This window comes from Athalia rosae, chromosome 7, assembly GCF_917208135.1.
Source record: "Athalia rosae chromosome 7, iyAthRosa1.1, whole genome shotgun sequence".
Classification (NCBI taxonomy): domain Eukaryota; kingdom Metazoa; phylum Arthropoda; class Insecta; order Hymenoptera; family Athaliidae; genus Athalia; species Athalia rosae.
Genome location: NC_064032.1, coordinates 11,060,941 through 11,076,609, shown reverse-complemented (window position 1 = coordinate 11,076,609; position 15,669 = coordinate 11,060,941). Strand labels below are relative to the sequence as shown.

General features: G+C 39.5%; 2 protein-coding genes and 1 long non-coding RNA gene across 11 annotated transcripts in view; 2 read left to right on the top strand and 1 right to left on the bottom strand.

Annotated features, from left to right (window-relative positions):
* Nucleotides 1-2,828: 2,828 nt before the first annotated feature.
* LOC105689607 lies at nt 2,829-12,654 on the top strand. Of its 5 annotated transcripts, XR_007279223.1 has the most exons (7): nt 2,829-3,155; nt 3,823-4,231; nt 4,320-4,449; nt 4,517-4,653; nt 4,746-4,876; nt 7,754-7,838; nt 12,228-12,654. XR_007279223.1 is itself a non-coding variant. In XM_020854416.2 (6 exons), exons 2-5 carry the CDS (start codon nt 4,016-4,018, stop codon nt 4,866-4,868), a joined length of 606 nt encoding a protein of 201 aa, XP_020710075.2. In that variant the 5' UTR covers nt 2,829-3,155; nt 3,823-4,015; the 3' UTR covers nt 4,869-4,876; nt 7,754-7,844. The 5 variants fall into 5 exon arrangements, 4 of the variants coding, with proteins under 4 accessions (XP_020710075.2, XP_020710074.2, XP_020710072.2 ...); XM_020854416.2 differs by lacking the exon at nt 12,228-12,654 and having other exon boundaries at nt 7,754-7,844; XM_020854415.3 differs by lacking the exons at nt 7,754-7,838; nt 12,228-12,654 and adding an exon at nt 5,026-6,157.
* LOC105689610 overlaps nt 11,791-15,669 on the bottom strand; it is a 52,589-nt gene continuing 48,710 nt past the window's right edge. For all 4 annotated transcript variants that reach the window (XM_048657855.1, XM_012406756.2, XM_048657857.1 and 1 more), the window contains 2 exons: nt 12,477-12,752; nt 11,791-12,372 (listed from right to left, as the gene is read on the bottom strand). In XM_048657855.1, the coding sequence (XP_048513812.1) occupies nt 12,262-12,372; nt 12,477-12,752 (387 nt within the window). In that variant the 3' untranslated portion in view covers nt 11,791-12,261. The remainder of the gene's footprint in view (nt 12,373-12,476; nt 12,753-15,669) is intronic.
* Nucleotides 12,655-15,669, top strand: part of LOC125501627 — a 57,927-nt gene continuing 54,912 nt past the window's right edge. For both annotated transcript variants that reach the window (XR_007279224.1, XR_007279225.1), the window contains exon 1: nt 12,655-13,095. This is a non-coding gene — a long non-coding RNA (uncharacterized LOC125501627). The remainder of the gene's footprint in view (nt 13,096-15,669) is intronic.

Sequence of the window (15,669 nt, the reverse complement as noted above, 5' to 3'; positions counted from 1 at the left end):
TTTTTTTTTGTCCGAAGAGAAGCGTCGGGGGATGTTTTTTTTTTTTTTTCGTTTTTTCTCTTCTCTTCTCTTTTTTCTTCTCTCTTTTTTCTCGCAACACCCACGCGGTAAGGGGACGATGAGTTGAGCGGGCTCCTTTTATTCGATACGAAAATTATTTTTCGCGACTCGTTGTCAGTTTCTGACCCGCTCTCCCTACCCTACCCCCCCCCCCCCCCCCTCCCTACCCCCCCTTCCGCACCCCCGAAAAGAAAGCGTTTCCTTTGTTGTTCTTATTTTTTCTCCCGTCTTGAAGGACCAAATGAAAAAACAAGTGAGTATATAAAGTAACGAGAGAGGGAGCTAATTACACCGTCGAGTATCGTCGTTGAACAGATTTGCTTAGTCTTATTTTATCCCAATGGGACGGGATCGTGAAATATGGTGGCTGTACTCAAATTTCTCGTTATCAAAGAGATCGGGATTCGGTAGTTTATACAGTCGGAGGGCAAGGGTTGGAAAAGTTTTTCCCCTCCTCGGCTAGATGGCCGTTGAGTCGGAAAATAGTTTTGGACGGAGTTTCGCGAACCTCGAGCGAGCTAACGCCGCGAGGATGAGAAACATTCGGCAACAGATTCGCGCGTAACTTCTGTTCAACTTAACATTCGCCGACGAGTATCCTGTACGTATATCATTTTCAACCCCTCCCCCCCCCCCCCCCCCCCTCCACCGCTCGTTCTCCGTAGTTGAATTATTGAATTAGTTTTTGAACTGCAGCTATGGGCTAATTAAATATTATTCGCCAACTTCGGAACGAAATAAATACGTAATCGTACCCGAGCGGTGGTATTTTTCATGGAAAACGTGTTCGAAACGAATACTCAATATTCATGAATCACCGGAGACAGAACTTTTAAATTCTCGACTTTGCATTACTTTCGAACGTACGTTCCGCGGTTACCTGGGGCAACCGCGTTTTCTGTTGTTCCCATCCTCCCTGTATTCTATTTTTTTTCCACCCCTTCATTCGACGCTTTATTACCAGCATTCTATTTCATTTTCATTACTTTGTCCTTTTTTTTTTTCTTTTTCTTTTTTTTCTTTTTCTCTTTTTCTCTCCATTCGTTACAACCCTTCTGTTTTTACCTAACACGGTGCGCCGGCTGCGATCGACTGGTTATACACCCACAGTTTCTTTTTATTCGCTATTCCCTTTCTTCTCGCTACCTTCTTGTCGGATCGGACATTAGTCTGGAAGCTCGTGGCTCGTTACACCGTACAGATACGCGGGTTATTACACCGCACGCACGTACGGAAATCGATGCTCCTTTAGCACGGATGCGTATACCCGTGTATTTTTATACGATGCGTTGGTAACGTGGGCGGGAACGAGTACGACGTGACTTTTCGCGACCGTCGACTTTCATCGGACAGCCGATCGGACGTTTACACGAAACTTATTTTTTCACTCAGGTGGAAAGTAGATACCGCGTGTCCACGGGTCGGGGGGTGAAGAAACGTGAAGAAATTTATCGAGCGCCGTATCGTTCAGCGGTTCCTGAGAATAATTCGCCCGTGGCAGGAGGGGGTGGGTGGGTGGTTGGTTGGTTGGTTTCTTTCATTTCATTTTACCGTACTGCAGATTTCCACTAATTGCGAAAAAGAACCGAGGACTTGCTGCAGCGGGAGCGCGAAGGTCTCGAGGCGAGTTCGCGACATAGGGGCGCGAGAGGGTGGGGGGGGCGGGGGTAGAGTCGGGGAGAGTCGATCGGCGGTGAAGCGATGATCGAGCGACGAGAGATGAAGTCGCGGAGCTGCGCGGCGGAGGGGGGGGGGGGGGACGAAGGAGGAAGTATTAATATTACGTAATACGTAGCTACCGACATGTGGAAGAGACGGGGGTGAAAGTTTTCGCGATCCGGTGTGTCGCTCGCTCGTTCGCTCGCTCGCGCGTCCCTCGCCGAACGGCAAAGCTCTCAAGATGATGATGGAGTTCGCCCGGAGATCGATGGAACTGCATTAATTAATGAGAATATCATCGCCGCCTCCTCATCCTCGTCTCCTTTTCTCATCCTCGTCATTCCCGCGTTTTACCTGTAAGCCGCTATACGAGTCGACGCCGAGACTATTCGCTCCGTCGTCACACACGGGGTGTCCGATTTCGATGCCGATATATTGCGGGAAAACCGCACCGCGATCGAAAAGCTCTTGATCTTCGACCCCCTCCTCTGGCGATCAGCTTCGCCAAACTTATACCAATTATATCAAACGGCCAATGGGTGCCCGTGTAATATGACGACGTCGCTATCGAGGCTCTTACATTTCGTGGTACGTAATCAGATTCCGCAAATTAATTTATGACCCACCCCCTCCCGCCCCTCCCCCTTCCCACCCCATTGATGCCGCGAGACGCCGCGGCTGCAGACATTAATAATCCGATTATTCGGTGCCCGGTTCGCTTTCAAAATTGAGAAAAAAATCAATAAACGAATGGACAAAAAAGGGAAGCGGGGAGGGTAAGTATTTTTGCAGAAATTTTCGAGGACTCTGTGTGTAGCGACTTCGGTTTCTCGTGGGGGGGGGTGGGGTGAACGGGGGGTTTTCTTTTCTACTCGAGCTTTTGGAACGGTTCCATCCCTTCTTTTGTTTCCGAACGTTCTTTCCGAGGAAATAATGAAGAGATTTCATCCGGCGTCTCCTTATTCCTACCGGAAATGATGCATCTCGAGCATCGGCGTTTGACGGGGTCGTTTTCGGTACGAAAGAACTTTATGTACCACCCTTACATGGGGATGTGAAAATTTTTATGTACAATTTTGGTGTGAAAAAGCTCCGTGACCAGCGCTGTGGTAGCTTTAATATGGCAACCGCCCTCGACTGGTAGAGCCGCGTATCGTCAGTGACCGAATTAAACCAGTTGAACCCGATATAATTCCGCAACCCCCGAGTAGAAAACTCGAGAATATCGTGAGTAGTAGAACGACATTGTCGCACGTTGCTACCGCACCGGACGTTAGCTGCATTTTTTGGAACCTCGGCATGTGCCCAGTTTTCGTACGTTCATCCCCTAAACGGTAACTGCGTCGTCGGTTTTGCTGCGTAGCTCCTACTTCTGTATCGGGGTACCCACACCGACCACCCCCGGAACATGTGTTACACGGGTTGCGATCAATAAGGTAATCGCCTCGTCTGTTTTGACGCTGCGTTAGAAATACCACAGCTTTTATTTCACTCCGCCTATCATCACTTTCGCCTGAGGTTCGGCATTTACATTCTAGTTTTTCATAAGCCCGTTTTTTTACTTTTTTTTTTTTTCCCCCCTTCTGATACTCTTTCCCACCTCGTCGTCCTTTTTTCTCGCATGCATTATTCAAAAATTAATCAAAATCTGCGCCGCTACGCGCCGGCCGCACAAAGCGCGAAAGGAAAAAATTACACACTCGTACACCGCAAGAACGGAGAGAAAAGCGAAGTGTGTTTTTTTTCTTTTTTTTTTTAATGTAACAAAAATCAGATCAAAATTAGATCGGGGGAAAAATTATTATTTTCGAAAATTCGTACACCCGACTCTATGCAATCTAACGATTCGATCAACGCGTATCTCATCCTGTCTCGTGTGCATTTTTTTTTGGTGATGCTCGAGATCATCGAGGTTTTCCAAAAATCTTGTCGAAAAAATTTCGATAAAATTAGATCCCGGTACTGGGTCACCGTGAAGACAATCCTGTTGATAACCTGTGCAGCTGCAGTTCGATTAATTTGGTTCTACGGCGGTGTATCTTTCTCAGTTTGTTACTTAATTTTTTTTTAGTGACGACGTGAAATGTATTTTTCTGATTTCAGATCCTGGCCTGAAGCGATTTTCTTTTGAGAGCTTTCCGTATCAAAAAAAAAAAAAGAGACGTTTTCGGACCGCTGTCCGTCACGTGATATTCGATCTCCAGTGAGATTGGCTTTAATAATAATAATTCCACTTTAACACCGCGTTACAAAGAAATCATCAAAGCTGGCGCCGTTCAAGCTCCGTTTTTCGAAGATGTCAAAATCTTCGAGTGGCGGCAACGAGGGTAGCCGGAGTAGCAGCGTGGAATACGAGGAGCCGAATCAGCAACCGATAAACGTTCAAGCTCTGATGAGCCCGAACACGAGATTGGACACACCCGCTGGACCCGACGAGAACGTTCTCTCGGTGAGAAGCGAGCCTCTGGTACCGAGCTCACCTCCCCCGTCGTACGAGCACGTTCTCGAAGAGGTGATACTTACCCTGTCCACATACTAATTGTAAACGCGCAAATCAGAGATCAATCAATTTTCATTCTCATTCGCATCGTTCGTCGCAGACCAGACTGGCGGTCGAACAATCGGCAACGAACACAGAGGACGAAATTTGTTGCGACAACGGTAACGAGAGGGAAAAACCACCGGATGGCGAGAGAACCCCCGGAAGAGGCGGCGGCGGCGGGGGCGCAGGTAGATATCGAAATTCTGTCGCGCTACGCGTACGTTAACGATGTGAAAATTGCACGTTTTCTTACAGAAATAAGGGTCGTTAAAACGCCTATAAAGGGTCCAGAAATTCTGCACAAATCCAGCAAAGAATTGTACAGAGCTGTCGCGAAGCAATGGGGTATCACGTGTAAGATGAGCGATCAGTGCAGGTGTTTGGATTGCCAGGTGAGTGAGTTTTATCGATCGACGATCGATCAAATCCTCTCTCTCCGTAGCGTCGTTCCATTTTCCGAATCTTTTTTTCTCCACCCCGACAGAGTCACTACTTCGATTGCGAGTACGAGAGGGATGAACAGGAAAAAACTGACGGAGGTTTGGGTGCCGGAACTCCGATGTTTTTGTCGGAGGTCATGCACGGCACGGCGTGTACGATTATATAATTTTTACGGTAATTATATATATATATTATTTGAACAGAAATATAGAAAAGAATTAATGCGTTCGTGTGTTGATGAATTTGATGAATTGACAGGTCTCATATTATTATCCATGATTATACTTATGAGAATAATAGTTAATCGATTTGTCCATCGTTAGAACGGTGCCGACAGTCATGCAGTTAAAAAGACATGATGAGATGGATATTTTTGGTATACAACAAACAGCCTATACATAATAAGATTGATAATAATAATAATGACAACAGCATCAACAACGACAACGATAACCATGAATAACGCCGTTGATATATTGTTCGTGTTTAAACGAAACATAAAAAAAACTGAAACGAAAAATAAAAACTGAAGATTAATCGATGTAAAATTGTTCGAACAGCGATGTTACACAAGTAGGTATATAATTGTAATTATACACCGTTATCATCGACACATATTTGAAAAGCAAAAAATAAAGAGAACAAAACGAAAAACGGGAATTACTGAAATAAACTGATCATTATTAATCATGGAAAGCATTTCGAAGAACCAATAGACCGACTATACGGTACACACACTCCATGTTTCGCGGAGAAAAAAAAACGACAAAAAACGTTGGCAATCAAACACTTGTAATTATTGATCTCAAATTATAGTAATCAAGTAATCGTCCTGTAGATCAACTTCTGATTCTGCCTTACATGAAAAAAAAAAACCTCTTCTCATTTACGTTTTCGAAAAACCAGTTGAAAAAAATAAACGATCAAAAAAGTAGAATGAAAAAGAAAAATTCAACGACAGTTTATAAAATATTGATTATTTTTTTTTTTTTTTTTTTCTCTTCGAAGTTTTCAATAATAGTTGTTGAGTGTGAGTATTATACACGGGTATAGGTATAAATTAATTGAATGTTCAATGTGCTTCGACATTAATTTTTTTGTGATCGTAGGCGAGAACTTAAGCTCTTTTTCGGTTCAATAGTTTTTTCCATTATCATCGTTGTATTAGATCGTACTGTACGTATCTATCATAGTTGAGAAGATAGGGAGAAGGAGAGAGTGTGAGAGAGAGGGGGAAAATTTGTAATGTCAATACAAAAAAAAAAACAAAGAAATCAACAAAATGTAAAAAATAATTTGAATAATGACTCTATTATGGTTTGAGATAATCAAACTCGAAACAAATGAAAGTATATAGCCATTTGAGCTTGTGGTTTAGTTACTAGAGTTCATTCGGCTGAAATTGAATAGTCAAGAATTAAAGAAAAAAAAAAAAAAAAAAAACATAAATAAAAATAAACAAATTAGAAATGAAAAAAAATAAAAAAATGAAAAAAAAACGATATCTCAACACTTAAATTAGCTACCGTTAAGTCATAACGCACACAGTATTATTCCTTAATCAAAGAAACTATGAATTTCCGAAAATTTAACCAAACGAATTATGCCAATTATATACATCTACCATTATTCAATCATTTGTGATCTTTGTTGCAATTGTACTCGATTATATCTATCTTACGACAGAGAAGATTCTACGTATATACAATTAATCCTGAAAAAAAAATCACTCCGTTGTCAAAACTATAGGAAAGAAAAAGAAAAACCGTAAAAAAAAAAAAACGAAAAGAAAAAAAATACAAAAAACTAAATACCTTAGAGAACACTAATCGAAGAAATGAGCGGTGAGAAAGAAGTAAAAAAAGAAAAATTGTAGCATACCGTAAGTCATGAGACAATTGGCGGCAGTAACTGTCGCTCATATTAAATTAAATAGACTGATAATTGTACGAAACTGTAATACGAGGATGTGCAGCGAAACTATATAATTAAATATACACGCAGGACATACTCGAGTAATCTTGGGTTTCACATCAACTTCAAGTACATACCTAAGTGTGTAGTAATCTGTTAGAGAAAAAAAAAAAAAAAAAACCAACCGTGGCAAAAGAAATCTCGGTTCGCAATTAATTTTATAATAGACTAAAGATCAATAGTATTAAACGCATGATACATACGTTCGTACAGGTATGTATGTGTATCCCTTATCTAGAAATTATTGTCAATATTAATGATAATGACGTTGACGATTCAACGAGACTATAGCCGTATAAAAAAGGCTATAATATAAATTATACTCGTTCCGAAACGACTAATTGCGAAAGATGAGAACAGCGGTAAATTAGCGAACGAGAATATCGGAAAATGATCCAACAATTGTTGGGCGTCGGGAATTCTAAAGCACAGAATTATCTTCAAGGGTTCGGAGAAAAACGAACCTGACTCATTCAACGCATCCACTTGCTACCTTGAAGCCGTTTCAACTCAGCATCTCGAGTCTCAATTTGTACGTCGGACTAGCAATTACAATAATACTAATGAACAGAGAATAAGGCGATTTTTTTGCCGAACGATTCGATGAAAAAATTAATTACGCTTTACGCGCGGTGTATTGTTATTTCGCCTTTTCTGATGAAAGGAAGAAAACAAAAACAAAAATACGGCCGATATCATAATCGTTGTAGTACTCGACCCGGAGAATTGAATGGAACGAGTAACGAATAGGTGTGTGAAAATGAACGTGGAATGGAATTAAATTCTATTGAGAAATGAAAATCGTCAAATCGTGGATGCACATTTTTACTCGTAATATAAAGGAAAACATTACTTTTGGGGTGATGATATACGATACGATAATTCAATCGAATGTGTAACGCAAGAGATATATATTTAAATTGTAATACGTATATATATCTTATTATTATTATTATTATTATTATTATTACTATTACTATTATTTCAATGATCGATGTGAAACTTACCGAACAGCACCAATAAAACATGGCCTAAATGTGACGATTGATGCATTTTTATTTTCTCTTTCTTATCAAGGATCGCGGGGTTCTTGCCGACGTCGGGATTATTCTCTCCAAGTTTTGGGTTCCAATGTCCTACTTTCCAGATCTAATAGTGCCATGTTCGTATGATTTTTATTGTTTATCAATTTATCAGTTATCACCCATCATCATCGTTTATTATCGTTCATATTTATTCTGTCGTATCATAGATATATATATATATCATGCTCGTAGTAGTCTTATATAAGCATAATTTCATCCATCATATAATAAACCAGCATACTCGCGCGTTATAATTACAATCAGAGTTGTCGAACAACATCACATTTCACAATCCTCGTCTCCTTCTCCTAGTTTTCCTTCCTCCGTAATTTTTTTTTTTGTAATTATTTTTTTTCCCATTCATTTACTCAAGCTTCAACATTCATAAGGCGGAAAGGCAGAGTCGTTATTGTAAATCTTTATAACTTTGGTTCTAGTTTGCTATTTTGTCACCCATTACACCCATGTATACGTACGTGCGAGTTCACGTACGTATATACGTATGCATATGTTTCTTTTTTTTCTAAATAATGATTATTTCATTTCTCGATCATTCGATTTCTAACAAACTATCGTTATGGTAAAGCAAAGTTGTACGTTTTTAATTGATTTGCGAGCTACGATATTATTGCACATAACAAGGTGATACACAGAATATTAAGCAGAGTTGCAGTACACGTAACTTGATTATCTGCAGGTTTGAAAGGAGTATACATATATAGCTATATTGGAATACCTGGTGGGCTTCGTATAGGCATATTTTATCGGAGTTTTATTAATACAACATTAATGTCGTGATAACAAAGTACGTAAAAAATGTGAAACGTATCCTCAGTGGTTGGTATGAAATTTTGCAGATTGATTTTGACATATTTTTTTTTTTTTATAATTCCTTTTAATATAATTTATTTGTTATCAATATTATATATATTTTTTTTTACTCTCCAAATAACATTTTCAACATCGATTTCTCACTCGCGATAACAATAATTATATATATATATATATAAATATATATATGTATACGTATATAATTATCAAGTTATATTATAAATAATTGAACCGAATAATTAATTTTTATCTCATATACCGTGAGCGTCTGATGAAAATAGTTGCGATCTACGCATGCGTCGAAATATTCGAATTTCTCGATCTCCGAGCGAACCCGAGCTGCACTGGAGACGCCGTAGCCACAGGCGTGAGCGCCTTGTTATGATGTACGACCCTCAAGGTGACGCATCATAACAAAGCGTCTACGCTGCTGGCTACGCCGACCCCAGTGGAGCTCGGGCTTGCTCGTAGAACGAGAGATAAGAATATTTCGACGCAAACGTGGATGGTAAGCACTTTCAAGAGACGCTCACGGTACTACAGGTAATATTATTACAAGTATTTTAACACACGTTACGAATTCGCAATATCATTCTCATGATATTATTTTGCAATTGGTTTGATTTTATATATAATAATACTTTTTTTTACACCCCACGTGAAACGGTGAGGTATTAATATTATATCACGTAAGATTATAAAAAATTAACGTCGATCACTTATCCATTTGTCAGTTGAATCTCATTTCGCTCTAATTATTCGTATTATAGGTAATATCGGATTAGATTATTATCGAAGGAAAAACATCGACAGGTAATATAAAGGAGAAACTAGTTTCTCGAGGGACACGCGTGTCCTAAGTATAAAATCGAAAAATGACATGCTCTTTTTTTGACTTAAAATTGAAGTTGAGTGAAAAACAATCACAATCGACAATTTTTAAATGTTTCCAATGATTTTTGACCAAAAAAACAAATTTTATTGCTGGAAGTAACCCACTTGATTAATTATTTATTCTAAAAACGAGTGGGCTACCTCAAAATATCAAGTAAAAAATTTTTTCCACCTGATGATTACTCGATCGTTTGCATGAGTAGATGATTTTGGCTTTCAGATTCTGATTCCTGAGCTAATTATATGTGAGATTACACTTGAAGAGCCGAAAAAAAAATTCGATTTTTAAGCAAAAAATAAATCACCGTTTTAATTAGGTTAGATATGCTTTTCTTACGTATTTTGACCTCAGGAATCCGAATCTGAAAGAAAAAATATTCTATCTCTAAAATTGACCGAATTGTCGCCAATTTTCAGCTTTTTGGGGTCAAAAATAAAAAATCCATTTTTCGTTCTATCTTACAGTAATTTGCGCTCAGTAATTTGAATCCGGAAGAAAAATTGATCTATCTGCAAAAATCACCGAGTTATCCTAATTTCTTCGCATTTTTTGGCATAAATTTGAGGATATCTCGAAGGGAAAAAATCGCAGCTCAATTTAGACAACGGATTCGTGGTCGTGAGGTCAAAATACATAAGAAATGTGTCATACGATCAATTTTCAAAAATAAAAATTTTTGGCCAAAATTTGAAAAAATCGTAAGGGGTACCCCTTGGAAAAATCTCAAATTTTGGCCAAAAATTTTTATTTTTCAAAATTGATCGTATGGCACTTTTCCTATGTAATTTGACCTCAGGAACACGAATCCGTTGTCCAAATTAAGCTGCGATTTTTTCCCTTCGAGATATCCTCAAATTTATGCCGAAAAATGCGAAAAAATGGGGATAACTCGGTCATTTTTTAAGATAGATCAATTTTTCTTCCAGATTCAAATTCCTGAGCTCAATTTACATTTAAATAGAACAAAAAATCAATTTTTCATTTTTGACCCGAAAAAGCTGAAAATTGGCGATAACTCGGTCAATTTCAGAGATAGATCAATTTTTCTACGAGATTCGGATTCCTGAGATCAAAATACGTAAGAAAAGCATATCAAACCCAATTGAAACAGTGATTTATTTTTTGCTCAAAAATTGATGTTTTTTTTGGTTCTTCAAGAGTAATCTCACATATAATCAGCTCAGGAATCCAAATCTGAAAGCCAAAGTCATCTACTCATGCAATCGATCAAGTAATCATTAGGTGGAAAAATTTTTTACTTGATATTTTGAGGTAGCCCACTCGTTTTTCGGATCAATAATTAATCAAGTGGGGTACGTCTAGCAATTAAATTTGTTTTTTTGGTGAAAAATCATTGGCAACATCTGAAAATTGTCGATCGTGATTGTTTTTTACTCAACTACAATTTCAAGTCAAAATAACGAAGTTCCCTTGTTATTACTGCGGTGAACTTCGTATTATAACAGATCGCTTTTCGTCATCGCGGCGAACTTCATGTTGTAATATTGTTATCATAATCTGAATATCAAAAATCTTCTCCCTTGCATTTGTTTTTGGTACAAGATTTTTTTATTCATATAGAGGAATAATACTTTTTTTCACACCCCACGTGAAACGGTGAGGTATTAATATTATATTACGTAAGATTATAAAAAATTAACGTCGATCACTTATTCATTTGTCAGTTGAATATCAATTCGCTCTAATTATTCGTATTATAGGTAATATCGGATTAGATTATTATCGAAGGAAAAACATCGACAGGTAATATAAAGAAGAAACTAGTTTCTCGAGGGACGCGGGTGCGCTTCTTTCGATATTCAAATTCGGTTTCAAATACCGCTTAGTAATTCAATTATACCGCACGCATAATATACATATTTTTTTTTCAACAACTTTACATCTATGAATTTACAGTTAGATTTAAATCAATTATACACGTAATCATACCTTATAGCTATAATTCAATAACTCCATAATATTTTCGCATTAACATATAATAATACATTTTCTTTTTTTTTTTTTTCAATTTTGGCTTACATGGTTTGGCATATCGTGTCCGGTTTCAAATAACGGTAAATTCGTCAAAATTGAGCCAAACGTTACCCCATAACATATTTATCATCGGTTATATTTTTTCGAACTAAAAACCAGCTGTTTCAACATTTGTCAATCTCTTCTACCGTACGTAGCTAGCAGAAATATGGGTTACAACGTAACAATAATATGTGTAGCTATACGGATTCGATAATTTTTTGCTATAGATGCGGCTCATAGTTTCACGTTATCATCTATTATGTCTATGGGTATCGTGATCACCTGTTATTTGATGTATAACACCTTGGAATCGATCACAAAGTTCACTTCCTGCTTGTCGCTATTGTAATTCGAGTGATGATCCCACTAGTCTATCTCATAGTTAATTTTTTTTTGTCAATTTTCTTCCCTTTTCTTTTCACGTAGTTCATCTTATCGTTTAAATTTTCTTCGATGCGAAGATCGAAAAATGACTCGACAAATCGAACAGATATAGAAAAAAAATTCATCTCGCATATTTTGCGAGACGAAGAGCATTTACTCGGTTACTGTATATCGTAAACGAACAATCGGATATCCCATCAAGAAATGATTATTATCGTTATCGTTTATTTGAGTTATTTAATTAGGCCATGATCTCGCTGACAATCACTTATCATTTTCACCCATTGGCCATATTGTACGATATCGATTTTTATTATAGATTAAACAACAATGAACGTGATGGAAAACGAAGGCTACTGAATGGTACATGTGAGCGGATGCGAAAGAGCGTGAAGAATCGGAGTACCGGCGGCAACTTCCGTTCTCGTGTCGCCGTAGTCCTCGTCGCAGTCGAAATAGTTGCTCTGTAAAAATTTAAAGATATCAACGAAACACACGTTAAAATATCATCCGTCATTCGAGCCGTGGGCAACGAATATCGGTAAGACGCTTTACGTCCATTTCATACCTGACAGTCGATGCATCGGCAGCTGTCCGTCATCGAGCACGTGAGTCCGAGAATTTCCGCAGCCTCTTTGTAAAGTTCGGCGCTCGATTTTCTGTGCCGCGGCGGTGAGGCGGGAGCGCTCGCTGTCCCCGTGCCGGAGGTTCGTCTTCTGCTTTTTGACCTCGAGGAAGACTCCCGGGACAGGGAGGACGCCAAACTCGATCCCTTCGGCTGGTTCTCGTTCACCACCAGAGCCCGGCCGGCGGGTGAGGCGAAAAGTTGCAGCATGTCCATGTCCTGAATATCGTAGGAAATGCGAGGAAAAAAAAAAGTAGGACTTAATTTTTTCCCTTCATATATTTTTTTTTTTTCTCCTCTCCTCAGGCTATAACCTTCGGATAAAGAGTTTCAAGTGTTTCGAAGTTTTTTTTTTCCCCCCTCCCTCCCACTTTCGCCGTAGCTGTATAAGGCTGCACGTTCTCGAAATGGGCAGGCGGAGAGGTTTTTTTTCTAGATGAGAAAATTATGCGGCATTGCATCATGGGTACGGAGAGACACCGATTCGTGACTGAAGTATAAAGTGTGGATGTTGCTGCCGGGGACAAAAAAAAAGCTGGAGACGTGAAAAGAAAGAGAAAAGGTAAACTTATATATATATATATATTTGAAAAGGGGATGAGGAGGTAGTAACGTTGGTCGATGAGTTGCACCGTGAAAATTCCATTGTTTCAAACCGACTTGATGTACGGACGAGCACGTGCTTATACATAGGATACGTACACGTAAAAACTCGTCCGCTTCTCTGCAAAAACCGCCGACGAGGAACTGACGCATGGTAAAAAAAAAAAAAAAAACAAAAACGAGGGAAGGGAAAAAGAAAAGTGCCATATAACCGACGACGAGGAGTAATTTACCTGAGAGCTTTTATTATTTTTTCATACTAGATGTCGCCGTACAGCGGAAATGTATGTGCGGCAGTCGCGTATTATGCGAATATTTGTCGGTGTAAAAAAAAAAAATAAATAAAAGAAAAAAAAAAAAAAAATAGAGGACAAAAGTTGGAATAAAAAAGTTTGGTAGATACGGGGTAAAAAAAAAAAAAAGAAGATACTCTTACAGCACTTCCATAGACGCGGGGATAAAATCTATATCTATACGATGGAGAAACAGAGCAGAATTAATGTTGACTTTTTTAATTGGCGTCGGTGTGGCCCGGCTGCAGTATACATATACATATATATATATATATGGGTATGAATCGGTAGAATAAGAGATTGACGTTGTAGATTTACAGGGATAATAAACGAACGCATGATGTCCCCCACGAGCGCGCAAATGCAGTACGGTTGGGGTATAATACCGTAGACAGTGGCGCGTCGTTAATTCGACAGGAATTGGGCTAATTGCCCAGGTTTGAAATTACGAGTACGTATAGCTGCTGCCCTAGAGCGCGCGCGCGCGCTCGCCGCTCGTTCGGATGCGTGAGAGAGAGAGAGAGAGAGAAAGAGAAGAAGAGAAAGAGAGGAGGCAGTTAACTATTTAATTGGTAATTAAAGCTATTACCTCCGCCCGCGGGCGCTGTACACTTGTCTTTCTCGCTAATGTCACGCAATTTGCATAACGGATAGCAACAACTCTACCCGGTTTACCTCTACGCCTCTCTTCCGATCATTTCCACGGGGACCGACGTTCGTCGCATTGATTGCCGAGGGTAATATATCGCCCCCCCCCCCCTCCCCTCGCCCCCCCCCCCCCCCAACGACGACCAACCCCCGACCACCTATTACCCCCCTCCCCCGAATTTCCTTACTTACGTACATATATTCCCCGGGCGTTCGAAGATTGCGTTTTCATTTTTTGCTCGAGCTCGTTTTTTTTTTCTTCTTCTCTTTTTTTTTCTCACCGTACGACGGGTGAACTCAATGCAAAAGTGTTATGGATGTACATGAATTGAATATCGCGTACTTTCCCCGAAAACGCGATACATTATCTATGTTGAAAAGTTTCGCCGTGATTAATCGTTTTATACCTCTTAACTTCCACCCTCTTTTCCTTCCCCTTGCCCCCCTTGTCCCCCTTGGCCCCCCCTCCGACTCTCTTTCTCGCCCGCTCCTCGTCTCCTATCTCCCTCGTTCGGCGCTAGCGCGAGTATAACGTATTTTATAAAGGTCACCAATTTAACTTGTCAAAAAGTTATACGCCAAGAAGTTTTACCCGCAGCGGAGCAGCCGCGTTATATATATATGTATATGTATACCACTATATACCTGTACGTACCGTGCGCCGTGTACCATCGGCCAAGAAAGTCCGAAAAAAGAAGAAAAACGAACTATCCGGCGGCGGTTTTTCGTGACCAAGGGTAGACCGGTTTTAATCGCGGGTGGGGGGATGTACCCGCGCTACAATTAAATGGCTTACCTTCCGTACGACCGATGCCCGCGCGGTACTCCGTTTTAACGAAATTGCGAGTGATCGACGACGAGGAGCGAGGATAGGGAGGAAAGGGTAGTATATTAAAAAAAAAAAAAAGAAAAATACTAAGAGAAAAAATAACGAGGGCGTCAGAATTTAAGGGAATAAAAAAAAACCGTTCGCACCGTGGGCGATGTGAAGCGTTGAATTGCCCTTACTTTACATCACGTTAATTAAATATCATCTATATGATTAAATCGTCATCGGAATTCCGTTAATATGAGATATTATTATATAAACACATATTATATGTTTGCCTAACCATGTAACACGCTGGCGCATATTATCGCTTACGTTATCGCAAAATTGAAATTTACGAGTAGTTCGTGGTGTACACCTACTTTATTAACGCGACTAAATTTTGTAATTGAATTTTGTTTAATTAAAACCTGTAGCGAGTTAATGGAGGTCTCCGCTTGCATTATATATACACACATTGTACAAGCGTATCGAGTTGCGCGTGTGTTTTACGCGCGAAAATTCGGATAATTGTACACGTCATATCGCAACGTGTGTGTTCACCTCCGTTCCTATCGCTTCTGAAAACAAAAAAAAATAAAAAAATTCGGCTACGCCGACGTTGCACGTATATTTATACGCAGATAGATGTGCATACGACTGCAACGCGCGCGGTGAACATGTAGGGTATAACCGCAATTCACAGCGTGTGTGCAGCCGCACGTGAATGATATTGCGTTGATTAATTTTCACGGTAATTATTGTTGCTGGCAGGTTGTTAACG